This window comes from Mytilus edulis, chromosome 13 (assembly GCF_963676685.1).
Source record: "Mytilus edulis chromosome 13, xbMytEdul2.2, whole genome shotgun sequence".
NCBI classification, from domain to species: Eukaryota; Metazoa; Mollusca; class Bivalvia; order Mytilida; family Mytilidae; genus Mytilus; species Mytilus edulis.
This window is the reverse complement of record NC_092356.1, coordinates 43,342,682-43,356,236: the sequence shown is the minus strand read 5'-3', so window position 1 is coordinate 43,356,236 and position 13,555 is coordinate 43,342,682. Positions and strand designations below refer to the sequence as shown.

At 34.1% G+C, this 13,555-nt stretch overlaps 1 protein-coding gene across 1 annotated transcript; it reads left to right on the top strand.

The window, feature by feature from the left end:
- Positions 1 to 1,878: 1,878 nt before the first annotated feature.
- On the top strand, positions 1,879 to 12,965 carry LOC139501754 (uncharacterized). Its single transcript, XM_071290898.1, has 8 exons — positions 1,879 to 2,038; positions 3,892 to 4,936; positions 5,243 to 5,535; positions 6,179 to 6,316; positions 9,756 to 9,854; positions 10,140 to 10,231; positions 11,703 to 11,844; positions 12,742 to 12,965. Exons 1-8 carry the CDS (start codon positions 1,879 to 1,881, stop codon positions 12,765 to 12,767), a joined length of 1,995 nt encoding a protein of 664 aa, XP_071146999.1. The 3' UTR covers positions 12,768 to 12,965.
- The last annotated feature ends 590 nt before the right edge of the window (positions 12,966 to 13,555 follow it).

Below are 13,555 nucleotides of genomic sequence, written 5' to 3'. Positions count from 1 at the left end.
AAGGTAAGATTTTCAATTTATTTCATTTAAATTTCAAAGTTTTTCGATCAATTATCCACCATTATAGATAGTATGGGGAATTGACAAAATAGTTTTTATGTACCTGTTACAAAGCCGAATATTGTCAATGCCTATCCGTTAGTAACATCAGAGAAATTATGTAATACATGTAATACTAGAGATAGAAAACTTTCGTTTAATGGTCATATAATTTATTGAAATACCATATGACTCTAACTTTATTTTTTAAACTATTTAGAATGATTTGAATACCACCATCCAATCAACAAACAATACTTGTATACTATATTTCAGATAATCATAAGCTATGAATGCCTGTACGAAAATTCAGCCTGACGATGCTCACCTTTTTAGGCCGCACGATAATCTATAGTTGTTAATTTCTATGTCATACGGTCTTTGGTGTAGAGTGACCGCATTGGCAATCATACAACTTGTTATTTTTACATTGTATACTGATAAAATTGAGAAAGGAAATGGTGAATATGTCAAAGCGACAACCACCCGACCATAGAGCAAACAACAGCCGGAGGCAACCAATGGGTCTTCAATGTAGCGAGAATTCCCGCACCCGTAGGTGTCCTTCAGCTGGCCCCTAAAATATGTATAATAGTACAGTGATAATGGACGTCATACTAAACTCCGAATTATACACAAGAAACTAAAATTTAAAATCATACAAGACTAACAAAGGCCAGAGGCTCCTGACTTGGGACAGGCGCAAAATTGCGGCGGGGTTAAACATGTTTATGAGATCTCAACCCTCCCCCTATACCTCTAGCCAATGTAGAAAAGTAAAAGAATAACAATGCGCACATTAAAATTCAGTTCAAGAGAAGTCCGAGTCTGATGTCAAAAGATGTAACAAAAGAAAAGAAATAAAATGACAATAATACATAAATAACAACAGACTACTAGCAGTTAACTGACATGCCAGCTCCAGACCTCAATTAAACTGATTGAAAGATTATGTCTTCATCATATGAATATCAGGTACAATCCCTCCCGTTAGGGGTTTAGTATCATACTATCATAATATATATGAGAAGAACATAACCCGTGTCATGCCAACAACTGTTTTTTTTAGAAATAAATGTGTTTAGTTCCGATGCAAAGACCCTATCAGTGAATCAATGTTAAAGCCAAAATATGCAATCTTTAATGACCTGACAACAGTATCGTAACTATATCCCCTTTTAATAAGTCTATTTAAAGGTTTTGTTAGTTTCTGAGGAGAATACTGACATTTTTGTGCTTTATAAAGAATATTTCCATAAAATTTTGGATGTGAAATACCTGAACGTATAAGATGTCTGCATGTTGAGTTATATTTACGAATTATTTCGTTATACCGGTGATAAAATTTAGTAAATGTTTTGACCAGTTTGTGATATCGAAAACCCTGGTGTAATAATTTTTCAGTAATACATAAATTTCTCTCGCTAAAATCTAATACATTGTTACATACACGAGCGAATCGTACAAGTTGAGATATATAAACACCATAAGATGGTGACAAGGGAACGTCACCATCTAAAAATGGATAATTAACAATAGGAAATGAAAAATCATCTCTTTTATCATAAATTTTTGTATTAAGCTTCCCGTTTATGATATAGATATCAAGATCGAGGAAAGGGCAGTGGTCATTGTTATCATTAGCTTTATATAAAGTAAGTTCTACAGGATAAATTTCTTTAGTATACATACTGAAGTCGTCATTATTTAGAGCCAATATATCATCCAAATATCTAAAAGTATTGTTAAATTTTTGTATCAAATGTTGTTTTGATGGGTCTTTGCTAATTTTAGTCATAAATTGTAACTCATAACAATTATTTCAGATAATCATAAACTATGAATGCCTGTCGGAAAATTCATCCTGGCGATGTTCGAGTCGGTAGGTCGCTGTCTAATGCCTCCAACCTATCTCTGTCACCATCTGAACTGAACGATCATATTATGGAGATGATCAATGCAAGACAAGCTGCAACCAAATGTGATGCCGTTTGTAGAGGTTGGTCAATTTTCTTTAAAAAATTTCATTAAAAAGTTAAATCACAAAAATACTGAACTCAGAGGAAAATGCCAAACGGAAAGTCCATAATCAAATGGCAAAATCAAATTCGAAAACACATCAAACGAATGGAAAACAACTGTCATATTTCGGACAGGTATTTTCTTATATATAGAAAATTATGGATTTAACCTTGTTTTATAGCTAGCTAAACCTCTCATTTGTATGATAGTCGTATAAAATTCCATTATTTATTGAAAACAATGTGTGAACAAAGCAAACAGACAAAATAGGTAATAAACTGTTATCACAGAGATATGTCTCGCCTTTTTGTAATTTTGATTATGCAAATGTTGAAATCAAAATAGCAATACTTCAACATCTTACACAAGTTATGCAAATATTCAAAGTCAACGAACCATGACTGAGTTACATGGCTAAACAATATCCATGTAAATGAGATGTGCCAATGCTAATACAACTGTATACAAATACCATTGACTTATTACAAGTTGTTCCCACACCTAAATACAAACATTCACTTGTAAACTATGTAAAAAGTTTTAAAGTCAATGAACCATGAAGAGGGGGTGGGGCAATATAATCTCCATGGAAACGATACTTGCAAATGCCAATAAATTTGCTTACCAAATATAATTGACTTAACATTAGCAGTTAATCTTAAACTGATCTATTCACAAACTAATACATGTAAACTAAGATAAATTTCAAAGTCATTAGACTGTAGCTGAGGGATGAAGCCAAATATTCTCCATGGAAATGACATGTGCCAATGCTTATACAATTGAATACCAATTTACATTGGCCTACCACTAATCGTTCCCCTTGAACTGACCTAATCACAAACTAATACATGATAACTAAGCTTAATTTTCAAAGTCAATAGACCATGACTAAGGGGGCGGAGCCAAATTATCTCCATGGAAATGAGATATGTCTATGCTTATACAACTGCATACCAAATATCATTGACCTACCACATGTGGTTCCCCATAAACTGACATAATCACAAACTAATACATGAAATTAAGCAAAAGTTTTGAAGTCAATAGACCATGACTGAGGGGGCAAGGCCAAATTATCTCCATGTAAATGAGATGTGATCTCCATGGAAATGAGATGTGCCAATGCTTATACAACTGCATACCAAATATGATTGACCCACCATTTTTGGTTCACCATAAACTAGACCTAATCGCAAACTAATACATTGTTGACGCCATCGCCGCCGTCGCCGCCGCCGACGCCGGAAACAGCATACCTATGTCTCGCTTTTTGACTCCGTCAAGGCGAGACAAAAATGTCAAAAATAGGGGTACAATAGTCCACATTGTGTTATTATCTTAATAACCAAATGTGATGCCGTTTGAAGAGGTAGGACGGTCTATTTTCTATTAAAATTTCATAATATAGATTTTGGTAGTATTAATTAAAGAATGACGGGTATTTTGAAACCACGGACCGTCATTGTCATTTCATAAGACTTTTCATGCTTTTGTCATTTGTATTTTCACACCGTAGCTATTCTCTCAAACCAAAAACAGTTTAAGCAACAAGTCAATCAACATGTGCAAACACAACGTATACAAAAAAATAGACCCAACTGTATGATCAGAATAATGGTAGATTTTTAAAAAATCAAAAAATTTAAGATCTTAAAATAGCCAATGATAAGATCATAAGAGATTCTTATTATTTGTCTGATTATCTAAAAAAAAAGTTCGTAGATTTTATTACGATTTAATCATAATTACCTATTGATACTATTGGACTTATTGTTACAGGAAACCCTATAACTGTTAAAATTGATACTATTGGACTAATTGTTACAGGAAACCCTATAACCGATGCTGGAAAACGAAAACAGATGATAAAGATGTTGTCTGTTGTATTGATACCAGTTTTGGTCATCACTGGAATGACGGCGAACACGTTTGCTATAGCTGTTGGTAACTATATAAGCTCATCTAATGTCCGGCAGTTACTTGTATTTAGTATAGAATTGGGGGCGCTGTTGCGTACAATTCAGTTTGAGCGCGATATGAGCGCGTTATATGTCAGCAATATAAAACCAGTGACCAAGGATTTCTTGTTGCAACGTTACCCTGATACAGATTTAGCAATTCAAAATTTATCAAACTGGCCCAAGGGAGATGACATCATATCTGACATGGAAACTCCAGAGCGGTTCTTATCTTATTTAAACGAACATAGGTACCAATTAGATGTCCATATGCCTTCGGTTGAAAGAGAGTTAAATTTTTATTCGAACATAATTCTAGTTCTGTTAAAATGGCTCTACGACTCCGTGAGTGAATCAAGTACTGGTTCCGTATGGAAAGATGTCGTGGCATACCAGGAAATCATCGTAGCTAGCGAGCTCTTTGGACGAGAACGTGCGTTAGGTGTCTCGTTTTATGCCACAGGTGGATTTGAATCGAGAGAAGAGTATCTTTTGTTTATAGAAAACCAAGACAGAGCTAATGTAACATTCGAATCAGCAAGGTTTTATTCACAAATTGCATTTGACATTTATAACGCTGAGTTGGCCAAGAATCCAAATGTCAGTGTGAGAATTGAAGAGTTCAGAAACAGAATTAAAGCAAACAACTTTTCTCGGGAATCTGCATCCATTCAGGAGGCAGAAATGTGGTTTGACAATATGACTATTTATCAGGGAGTCCTAACGCGAACACAGAACGCGCTAGCATTGACGGTTGATCAGAGCTTAGCCAAAGAGTCCGAGGAAGAACTCAAAAGTGTTATTACGATTTGTATTGTCTTTGGAATCATCCTTATTGTCTGTCCTTTGATTGTGTTTGCAGTTTACAATCTGACATCTGAAATTCAAAAATATTCAATTTCCATTGCAAATAGGTAAATTAATTTTACTTTCTAACACATAGATATTCCGTAATTGTATGAATAAACCTGTCTTTAACTAACGTTAAATTAATAACGCTTTGAAAAGTTAAAAAGAACCCGACAAGTGCTCGTAAACCATGCGAGTCCGATGCATGCATATATTTTCTGTAAAAGAGAAAGGAAATAAAATTGATTTCTTTATCCCAATCATCAAAATAAATTGTTTGAATAAGAAAGATGCCTTTGATGAGTTTTCTGCATTTTAATAGCAGTTTGTAACATGAAGCAATAAATTGAATATTCTGCTCTATTATCTAGAACAAAAGCTTTGAATAAAGAAAAGAAAAGAACAGACATGCTTCTCTACCAGCTGCTACCTCAATCAGTAGCAGAAATGTTAAAGAAAGGCGAACAAATTGATGCTGAACAGTACAACGAATCCACTATGTTTTTCAGTGACGTAGTGGGATTCACATCCATATCTGCAGCGAGTTCACCCTTACAAGTTGTCGACATGTTGAATTCGTTGTACTTATGTTTTGACGCGAGGATAGACTTGTATGATGTCTATAAAGTTGAAACCATTGGCGATGCTTACATGGTTGTGTCGGGTATGTTAACATCCATATTGTTTGCTCTAAAATGACGATTATTCATATTTCTCCGATGACAATATAGAACAGGATTCCCATGAATCGGAGTTAAGATACTCCCAGAGTCTCCCTATTTATATGTTTGGTTCTTCTGCCCAGTCTATTGTTTTTTCCTTGGTATCCTTTCTTTTTTATAACCACTTTTATATATGGTAAGACAGAATGGGTTCGTCCCACCAAGTCACGTGGCTTCAGCTAGACGTCACATCAGAGTAGGTTTCATAAAGCAACCTCGCAATAGTGCAAGTAGACTTTGATTTCATGCAATGCCCCAAAATGCCTTACAGTGTACAAAACGAAATGTGAGATCATTAAAAAAACAATGGAGGACACAAACAGTGCTGTAAACCTCTTCAAGTACGCAATTCAATTGAAACCCCTAAAGATTTGACATACATTTTCATATGGTAGTTCTATATATGCTATTCGGATGTGTGTGCTTTCAGCGCTTTTCACATTATGCGTTCGATACTTTTGAATTCATCCCTACCCGATGAAAGTTGCTTAAGATATACAGACGACGCGCAATAAATCACTTTATTTTTTGTAAGTATGAAAGATGACCTGATTAATTTTTTAAACTTTAATCATTTTATTATAGGTGTTCCGAAGTGTAATGGAAGACGCCATGCTTCAGAAATCGCAACACTGGCCGTGGACTTACTCAGCCATGTCAAATGTCTAGAGGTACCTCATCTGCCTGGAATCAAACTAAAGATTCGAATAGGAATTCACTCAGGTAAAATTAAATTACTTGACGAGACCTACTTGAAAATAAATACAATAGGTAGGTCATGTAACAGAGGTAACTGGAAACACGAGGTTATACTGGACAGGGATAGAAATATTGCTTTGAAACAGGTCAACTACGGACCCTTAAAAGAGTTGTTGCAAGGGTTATTAACGTACAGAGACCGTGGCACTCTCTACTACAAGCTTCAGAATTAAAAGAGGGACGAAAGATACCAGAGGGACAGTTAAACTCATAAATCGAAAATAAACTGACAAAACCATGGCTAAAAATGAAAAGGACAAACAGACAAACAAAAGTACACATGAAACAACATAGAAAACTAAAGAATAAACAACACGAACCCCACCATAAACTAGGGGTGATCTCAGGTCTCCGGAAGGGTAAGCAGATCCTGCTCTACATGTGGCACCCGTCGTGTTGCTTATGAGATAACAAATCCGGTAAATAGTCTAATTCAGTAAGTCACATTTATGAAAGGGAAGGGGATTGTAGTTACGACGTAAGGAACATATCCGATATCATTTGTGAAACGGTTATTCCATAACGGTCAACAAACTCGTGATGGCATCCGTAAAATTTACGAAGAGATGATTTCAACTTCACCATTTGGAACTCTTGATTTGATAGCTTCCTTGTAAGCAACAACCCTCTATCAAGAAAATCATGATAGGAAATGCAAGCACGGGAATATCGTATCAATTGATAGATATATACATCGTATGCAGGTGCTGCTAGAATGTTGCTACTTAGAAATGGAAAGTTCACAATTGGAAAGCTAAACTCATCTCTTTTGTCGTAAAGTTTTGTTTTTAATCAACCCTCATTGTCAATTGCTTGATGCAAGTCAAGATATGAGTCCGACTTAACTGTATCTGTTGTATCCTTTATCTCTAGTTCAATGGGATAGATGCATTCGACGTAAACACCAAATTTTGAATTATTTAGTGAAAGAACATCATCTATATAGCGGAAAGTAGAGTTAAAGGATATTGTTAACTTCTTATCTTTCTTCCTAAGAAGTTCCTGTATGAAGTCAGCCTCATAGTAATAAAGAAACAAGTCGGCAAGAATAGGGGCACAATTCGTTCCCAGTGGAATGCCGATAGTCTGTTGAAAAACACGTCCTCCGAACGTAACAAATATGTTGTCAATCAAGAAATCAAGCATCTTGATAATGTCAGTTTCAGAGAATTTGTTGTTTGAATCAAAGTGATCCTTTACAAAGTAGGATTTATCCCTTCCTAAGACAAGATACTTGTATCTTCGTTGGCCATTCATTTTAATGAAACAAAGCAATACCAACTCTTTCAATTTGTCTTTTAGGTTGGAATGTGGAATACTTGTATAAAGTGTAGAAAAGTCAAATGTTTTAAAACTATTACAAGATGAAAGAGAGTTAGATTGTATGTACTCTAAAAGATCTTTGGAATTTTTAAGTATCCACATCTGATTCACGCCACCTCTAGAATATGCAGTTTCACAATAACTTTGAAGCCCGTCTTTGATTGCTGATAAAATAGATTAACTTACAAATTCTTACCGGACGTGGCTGTGTACTTGTACATCCCTCATTGTCAAATGGACATCCAACTTTAGCAAGGATGTTACTGCCACTTGGAAAAAGACCAGAAGTGACCATATTTTATAAATATTTTATAAACTATTTGGTGGGGGGGGGGTTAAATTATATTGAGAAGGCTGTAACCTGTAATAATTTGATCTGCTGACAGTAACACATCATAGTATGGGTTCAAGCTCAAGCTTTGCGCCTCTATAACACTATTCAGATGCCATAATGGAAAAACTATAAGAATTTGAAGCTTTATGATATGATCCATTTTGCAATTGACCTATTTATCACATTATTAAATAGGACTTAGACCCTTCAATGGTTCATATCCTATCATCAACCTTAGGAGTTTTCTTATTTGATCATTATCACAAAAATACTGAACTCCGAGGAAAATTCAAAAAGGAAAGTCCCTAATCAAATGGCAAAATCAAAAGCTCAAACACAACAAAGGAATAGATAAACCATTTCCGAAAGCTAATCTTCATCTGAACTATATCCTGATGTAGAGTTACCTTGAGTTAGATAAGGATGTTTAAAATCTTGAACAGATCACTTGTTAACATGCATGTATAACGAATTCACGCATTTGAAGAAGTTAAAATTTCAATAATACCATTAAAAATTTGAAGAATCGCCTTCAACACATACTAACGTGAACAAGAAGTGGTAAAGGTACTGAAAAATATCCCTTTAACTGTTGTTTAAAACAAAAATGTGTACACAGAACCCCACTCGCCTTATCATTTTCTATGTTCAGTGGACCGTAAAATTAGGGTAAAAGATCTAATGTGGCATTGAAATTAGACAGTTCATGTTACATAAAACATTCATGTGTACTAAGTTTCAAGTTGATTGGACTTAAACTTCATAAAAAACAACCTTGACCAAAAATTTAACCAAAAGCTTTAAACCTGTAGCTGGACAGACGGAGGGACGAACGAACGAACGAACGAACGGACGAACGGACGAACGGACGAACGAACGGACGGACGAACGAACGGACGGACGAACGAACGAATGGACGGACGAACGAACGCACAGGCCGAAACACATAATGACCTTAAGGTAGCACAATACAAAGATTTTTTTACTTCCAATCACTAACCTTTAAAATGCTGTAACTTTCTGATGAATGCATAGAAAATGATAAAAGAGGTATATATAGATAGATAGATAAAAGCTTAATCTTTTAAATGGTTGCAATATTTCTATTATGCAATCATTATGTAATCAATTATTATGTCATTAGTGGCAAAATCTGGGTCAGTTCACTTGAATGAATTTAGCTCTATCATCTCTTTAACTATACAGAAAATTTTAACGAAATCTTAATCAACACATCATGGGCTTCAAAAGGCTGTCTCAAATTGTCCTTATGGTATTCCATTCTCTCATAAATCTCTAATTAGTGTAAACATCATAACCACATAAATGAAGATAATGTTTGATTAGGTGTAAAAATTGTTCTATACATTCTATCTGAAATCTGAGACATACTTTTGTAGATAATGGTCATATGAACAACATATAATAAAATAAACCCTCTAGGGATACCTATGTAGAAGCTAATTTCATTTGAAAGTGGAAATTTGGTGAAAAATATTTTAGACACAGTTATAATTGGTTACATAACTATTCCATAATACTAACATTGCATTAATTTGAAAGAGTAATCTGTTAACTATCCGAAACTACCACTTTTATAAATTTTCAAGCATTATTGAGAAAGTTACAGCATTTTAAAACTTGGGAGTTGGAGTTATACAATCTTTGTATTGTGCTACCTTAAATGGGACATTAAAAGATGAAACATTTTATAAAGGTTTAATTCATTCAAGGCTTTTTTCAAAGGTCATGTCGTAGCTGGTGTGGTGGGAACGAAGATGCCACGATTCTGTTTGTTTGGGCAGGCAGTAAGCATAGCATCAAAAATGGAATCATGCGGAAAAGGTATGTTCTCTTTTGTAGGTTAAGATTAAAAAAAAACAAGTTTAATTTTCATATTAGGCGATATAGAAGCAAGAAAAGGTAATTTCATTTTTATAGGTTAAGATTTAAAAAAAAACAGTATGCCATAAAAGATTTAATTTTTAAAATAGAAGTAATTGTAATACAACACCTATATGTATATTAGAATATGGAGATATTATAAACTATGATTGCTAGTGAAATTTAACCTTATTTCGATTTAATCATAATTTTTATCCATCTCAAATACAACTCTTTTGTTTTTAGCCAACAAGATTCAGCTAAGCCAGTCGACAAGAGATATGTTGCTTGTCATTCGTGGATTTGAAATGGAGGAGAGACAAAATGATGAAATAAGAGTAAATATTCCTATCAATTATTATTAAATTACAATTTAGAAGCTTAAATGATGCGCATAAAACTTAAGCGTTTTTGGCTTTTAGAGACGTGTATAGTCTAAAACAATGCAGCTAAATATTCATCATATACGCTCCTAACAAAAATATAAGATACGCCTATAATAAAGATATTAGATACGCCCATTACAAAAAAATCAGATACTCCCGCAACAAAAACATTTAATAATCCTATAACAAAAACATTAGATACGCCCATTACAAAAACATTAACAACGCCCATAACAAAAACATTAGATACGCCCATAACAAAAACACGAACCCTGCTTTGTACAAGACTGACGCTCTGAGGCAGATTTTAACATGATTGTTACCTTGGAATTCGTTCAGGTATTTTTCTACATCCAATCTTTTATGGTAATATTCTTTATAGAACACATAAATGTCGACTTTTACCCCAAAAGCTAACCAAACCTTTAAACAGACTTATTTAGAAGGGATATAGTTACTATACTGTTGTCATGTCATTAAAAACATCTACTACTATTCTGAAACCAGTTGTTGATATGAAACTGGTTATGTTCTTTTCAAGTTTTATGATGGTATGGTACTTAACCCATAACGGGATGGATAGTGTTTGATTTTCATATAATGGAGACATAATCTTTCAATCAGTTTAATTGAGGTCTGGAGCTGGCAGGTCAGTTACTGCTAGTAGTCCTTTGTTAATTTATGTATCATTGTTATTTTGCATTCTTTTTGTACCTATTCTGAAATTGGACTCGGAGTACTTTTAAACTGAGTTTTACTGTGCGTATTGCTGTGTGTTTTTTTTTCTACATTAGCTAGAGGTATAGGGGCGGGACGAGATCTCACTAAACATGTTTAACTCCGTCACAAATTTCCCATTTTTATTCTCAATTTTATATATATGTACAATAGTTAAGATTATAGTATGTCGCATAACTATCTGATATTGTGTAGCATCAACGAAGTATCTTAAAAGCCAAAATTTGTTAACAAAAACCCCAATTCTTTGCAAATTCCACAATTCTATACAACTCGAAGAAACTGTATTCAATGCTCTTCAATGTCTTACATTTATTTGACCTTATTACATGTTTGTACTCGAGCGTGACTGGTGAGATTTTTGTAGACATAACGCACGTTTGACGTTCATAATTATAATCCTGGTATCTCTGACGAGTTTATATAATCGACACAATAATTGTATACGGCACAACTTTTGGGAATTTGAAGTCATCAATGCTCGTCAACTTCGTACTTGTTTGGCTTTCTAACTATTTTGATCTGAACGTCACTGATGAGTCTTGTATAGACGAAACGCGCGTTTGGGGTAGTAAATTATAAGCCTTGTTACTAATGAATAATTGGTGCAGCTTTTAGTGCTTTTAATGTACAAAAAAGATTCCATAACGTTTGATGAACATTGATAGTTAATTATTTTTTCCAGAAGGAACTTATGACTTCTTTTCCTGGCACTAATGGTAGGACATACTGGTTAAATCGTGTGGATGGATTTCAATATAAGGGAGGAATGGAGGTGAACAATTCTGAAAACGAGGATGATGTTACCTCGACGGAAAAGTCTGGAGGTAAATATAGCAATACTTTTATGCATGTTCGCTTCTCTTTCAAAAAAAATTATAATTTCATAAAACTGTTATAAATTGTAAGTATATGAATAACGGAACTTAAAAAGCAGCAATAGAATATTGGTCCGTGTCCTTGAGTAATCATTACAAATTTGGCTAGCAATGATTTTTTCTCTAAATTTTATACCCATTTAACAATGGCGGCACTCCATGTATATAAAAAAGATGTTATAAGATTTACAAACAAGGCTCTTTTAGACTAAATTTGTAATGGCACATCATGGATAAATCAAAATTATTTCTTTCATCTGACAAAGTCAATAACAATATTAGCGAAAATCTTAACTGCAAGTTCTGTTGATAACAAGACATGAATTACAATTGAATTATATGACATTTAGTTGTTGCATGTTAAAATAAACAACAGAAATAAAAAAAAAAAGTTTTTTTTGGTAACTTTAAAACAGTTTTCAACTTGAAGAATGTTTAGAATTTTGAGTTTTTACCAATTTGCATGTCCTTGTGATTGTTGATGTTACTGAGGGGGAGGACAGGGGTAAGGGAGACAGGGAGAAAGGGGGTAGGAGAAAGGAGAAAGGGGGTGGGAGAAAGGAGAAATGGGGTAGGAGAAAGGAGAGGAAGGCTGGAAGAAAGGAGAAAAAGTTGGAGAAAGGAGAAAAAATAAAATATCTCTCCTTTTAAAATTTTTTCTAATATTTCAAGAAAAAATGTCTCAAAAGGAGATGTTTTATTCTAATGGGAGAAAGGAGAACGGTGGTAGGAGAAAGGAGAAGAGGGATGGGAGGAGGGAGAAGGGTACCCCCTGTCCTCCCCCTCGTTACTAGATGTAGCCACAGTATTCTAAATAATTTATATTTATTCTTTTTTTATTTTCAGGATTGAAGTCCTACTTTCCTCACTAACAATACTTATGACACATACATGCTATTGACATAATGAAGATTGCAGTTCCGAAGCAGCATACATTTCAGCTATTTCGACGCAAAGACAAAGCTTCTGTCCTTTAAATAGATATTGTTGATATCAGTTAATTGTAGACTCCAAAGTAATGTTATAATCTAGAAAAAATGTAATTATGAATGTTTCAGATTACATAGGTTTTTCTTGCCGAAAATGCAACACTTCCAACCCATCTGTTTGTCCACTATTTAAAGTACAGACAGCATCATACATATCTTTTTAAAGCATGTATTAAAATGTAATAATCCTAGCTGGCGTCAGCTTTGATTGTCACAATTACCAGACATAGAAAGCACGACAAAAGACAGTTTTACAACCTCTAAAAACTAACAAATTTTATGAAGTCAAACGAACCACTCTTTTAGACGAGTAGTTTAAATCATAAACTGTTACCAAACATGGCTGCCATATTTACAAAGAAAAATGTTGCCTTAAATAGTTTTTAAATTAAAACGAAAAATCCTAAGACGAACACATTGCTACCAAACCGATATTGGGATAAATTTAAAATCGCCACTCCTACGGCTTCAATAAATTACCTAAAAGTTAGACACAATATTCAGCTTGAACCAGCCTTTATATTCTAAGTTTAGATTAGCGTTGCTTTTTTGTTGTCCTTTTGTTTTGTTTTGATTCTTCCCTCTTTTTATATTTAAGTACACATATGTCAATACTGAACTCAAAACGGAAAGTCCTGTAACAAATGGCAAACTTAAAAGCTAAAACACAT